The sequence below is a fragment of the Gavialis gangeticus genome, unplaced genomic scaffold (assembly GCF_001723915.1).
Source record: "Gavialis gangeticus isolate Ggan-Ray unplaced genomic scaffold, GavGan_comp1, whole genome shotgun sequence".
NCBI lineage: Eukaryota > Metazoa > Chordata > Crocodylia > Gavialidae > Gavialis > Gavialis gangeticus.
The window spans coordinates 1582979-1586060 of NW_017729032.1; the positions used below are offsets into that span (position 1 = coordinate 1582979).

Below are 3082 nucleotides of genomic sequence, written 5' to 3' on the forward strand. Positions count from 1 at the left end.
AGCCGGCAGCCTGCGGAGATCGGCGCCCGGGCCGCGGCGCCGGTGGGGACGGCCCCTGCCCCCCTGTCCCTGCCCTGCAGCGCTGGGGCGGCAGAGAGCCGGGGCGGGCGAGTCCCGGGCCCTCGGGGCTAGATCCTGAGCTCGGCCTCATCCAGGGGCTCCAGCGAGTGCTCGGCGCTGATGACGGAGGCAGAGGGCCCCTGGGAGACGCCGAAGGGGGACACGACGGGGGAGCGGGCGGCCAGCGGGGACAGGGAGGGCGAGAAGCTGGGCGACATGGCGGAGGAGGAGATGGAGCCCTCGTGACTAATGGGCGAGCGGCGCAGGGACGACAGGTGCGGGAAGGTCCTGCCCGCGGCCGGCTTGGGCGGCACCGACTTGGCGCCCGGGTGGGCCACGGCGGTGATGAGGGGCGGGGGGTCGATGCGGGGCTTCGGCTCCGCCTTGGGCTTGGCCGGGAAGGGCTTGCGCAGCGAGCTCTCGTCCTTGAGCCGGGCGATCTCGGTGAAGACGCTGGCCAGCGGCTGGAACTGGGGGCACCAGTTGAGCAGGTAATCCCAGTTGTAGCTGCCGCGGAGCTCCTCGTCGCTGGCCACGATGGCGGTGAGCGAGCCCTCCACGGAGGGCTTGCCGTCCTCGGGGAAGGCGTAGTCCTTGGGGTGGCCGGAGACGCTGAGGCCGCAGCCCACGCCCAGGAAGGCACTGCCGCCCCCGTCCTCGCGGTACAGCTGCGGGGGCTGCCCGGGCAGCAGCAAGCCGGAGCCCTTCTTGCTCTTGAACCACTGGGCGCCCTCCAGGGCGCCGGGCTCGCAGGAGATGTCGGAGAGCTGGTCGGCATCCTGCTGGATGCCGGAGTCGGGGCCGCGGGCGGCCAGGTGCTCCTGCAGGGAGGAGGTGATGCTGGCCACGCGTGGGTACTCGTTGATCATGCGGATCTCGTCGTCCTCGGCTGCTTCGGCCGAGCCACGGCCGCTGGAGTGCGAGGGGTCCAGGGAGCCGCCCCGCGTGTAGGGCCCGGCCGGCTCGGTCCCGTAGCCCGGCAGGGTCTGGTGGTAGATGTGGTCCCCACCGGGCAGTGCCGGCTCCTCGTGGCCCAGCTTCTGCAGGGAGCCGCTCTGCACGCGGCTCAGCTGCGCGTCCGGCTCCGGCTTCTTGCGGCCGCGGCGCTGCCGGGAGCGGATCAGCGCCAGGACGATGGCCATGGTGGCCAGCACCACCACCACGCCCAGCGAGGCCGCCACGGCCACCACCAGCAGCAGGTTGAGCTCGGGGGCCAGGCCGAAGGTGGTGTGCGTGATGTCCACGGTGACCTGGGTGGAGGCCGAGCGGGAGCCGGGCAGCGGGCTGCGGGCCTGCACCTCCAGGCTCATCTCCCGGGGCTCCCGCTTGGCTCGGCCGGCCGGCTGCGGTTGGCTGTCCACCCGCAGGTACACGGTGCCCGTGGTCTGGTTGACGCCGAAGTAGGGCGAGGGCTTGGCCAGGGCATAGAGCACCACTCCGTCCGCCCCCTCGTCCTCGTCCGTGGCCTCCACCCGGCCGATGCTCTGGCCCTTGCGGGCACCCTCGGGCACCTCGAAGTGGAAGGGCGGGTCCTGGAAGACGGGGTCGTACTCGTCCTCGCCTGTCACCAGCACCCGCACGGTGACGGTGGCCGAGGCGTTGCCGGCGTCCACAGCCCGCACCAGCAGCTGGAAGGCCTTGGCGCGCTCGTAGTCAAAGGTGAGGCGTGAACGCAGCTCCCCGGAGCTGCTGTTGATGGTGAAGGAGTCGTGGGCTTCGGCCGCGCCCGGTGCCCCCACGGGCTGGTCCAGCACCGTGTAGTGCAGCTCCCCAAAGGCGCCGGCGTCGGCATCCACGGCACGCAGCGTGGTGACCAGCGTGCCGGGAGGAAGGTTCTCCCGCAGGCCGGCACTCACCGTCTCCACCGGGAAGTAGGGCCTGTTGTCGTTGACGTCCTTCACCTCGATGGCGACGGGCACCAGGGCGAAGTGGCCCCCGGGGCCATCGGACGCCTGCACCACCAGGGCATGCAGGGCCTGGGTCTCGCAGTCCAGGGGCTGCACCAGGCGCAGGGCGCCCGTGCTCTCGTGCAGCTGGAAAAGGCCGCGCTGGTCGCCGGAGCTGATGCTGTAGCGCACGCGGCCGTGGGGGCCGGAGTCGGCGTCCTGGGCCACGACCCGCAGCAGCTCGGTGCCGGGGGGGGCACTCTCGCTCACAGCCGCGCGGTACTCAGCGCGGGCGAACACGGGAGGGTTGTCGTTGACGTCCAGCACGGTGACGAGCACGGGCACGGCAATGCTGCGCTGCGGCAGGCCCCTGTCGGAGGCCGCAACGGTCAGGTTGTAGAGCGGCGTGGCCTCGAAGTCCAGCGGCTCCACCAGCACCAGGGCGCCCTGGGTGCGCAGTTGTCCGCCCACCCAGCTCACCCGGCTCTCCACCTGGAAGGCGTTGCCGCCATTGCCGCTGACGATGGTGTAGTCGAAGCCGGCGTTCTCGCGGGACAGGTCGGCGTCGCCCGCCTCCAGCATCAGGACGGTGGTGCCGGGGCGCAGGTCCTCGGGCACGCAGGCATTGTAATGCGGCTGCTGGAAGGCCGGGCTGTGGTCGTTCATGTCCACCACCCGGATCTGCACCGTGGCCCAAGCCGAGAGCCCGGGTGAGCCCCTGTCACGGGCCTCCACCACCAGGTCCAGCGTGGGCCGGCTTGGATCGAAGGCCGCCTGCCGCGTGGTGAACAGCGTCCCTGTGGGGTGCAGCCGTGTCAGCACGTGCTGCGGGGAGCGACAGCGGGGCCGGGACCCCAGGTAGGAAGGGGAAGATGTGGGGGACTGGGGCTGGCAGGACTCCTGGCAGCTCCAGGCCACGGGCCCAGCTCTGCCCCAGGGAGTGGGCACCCGGGGAACGGCCCCGCAAGGTCCCGGTGGGACGGAGTTGCCCTGGCCCCAGCCCTAGCCTTGAGCCCCAGCCCGCACGCACCGTTGCTGGGGTCGATGGAGACGCCGGCGCTTGGCGTGGCCAGGTGGAAGGTGAACTCCCCGTTGCTGCCGGAGTCACGATCCGTGGCGCTGACAGTGAGGATGGC

General features: G+C 72.0%; 1 protein-coding gene across 1 annotated transcript in view; it reads right to left on the reverse strand.

The window, feature by feature from the left end:
* Positions 1 to 8: 8 nt before the first annotated feature.
* The window catches only part of DCHS1 (dachsous cadherin-related 1), a 41562-nt gene continuing 38488 nt past the window's right edge, over positions 9 to 3082 (reverse strand). Inside the window, exon 20 of the mRNA XM_019524636.1 lies at positions 9 to 2743. Within this exon, the coding sequence (XP_019380181.1) occupies positions 129 to 2743 (2615 nt within the window). The 3' untranslated portion in view covers positions 9 to 128. The remainder of the gene's footprint in view (positions 2744 to 3082) is intronic.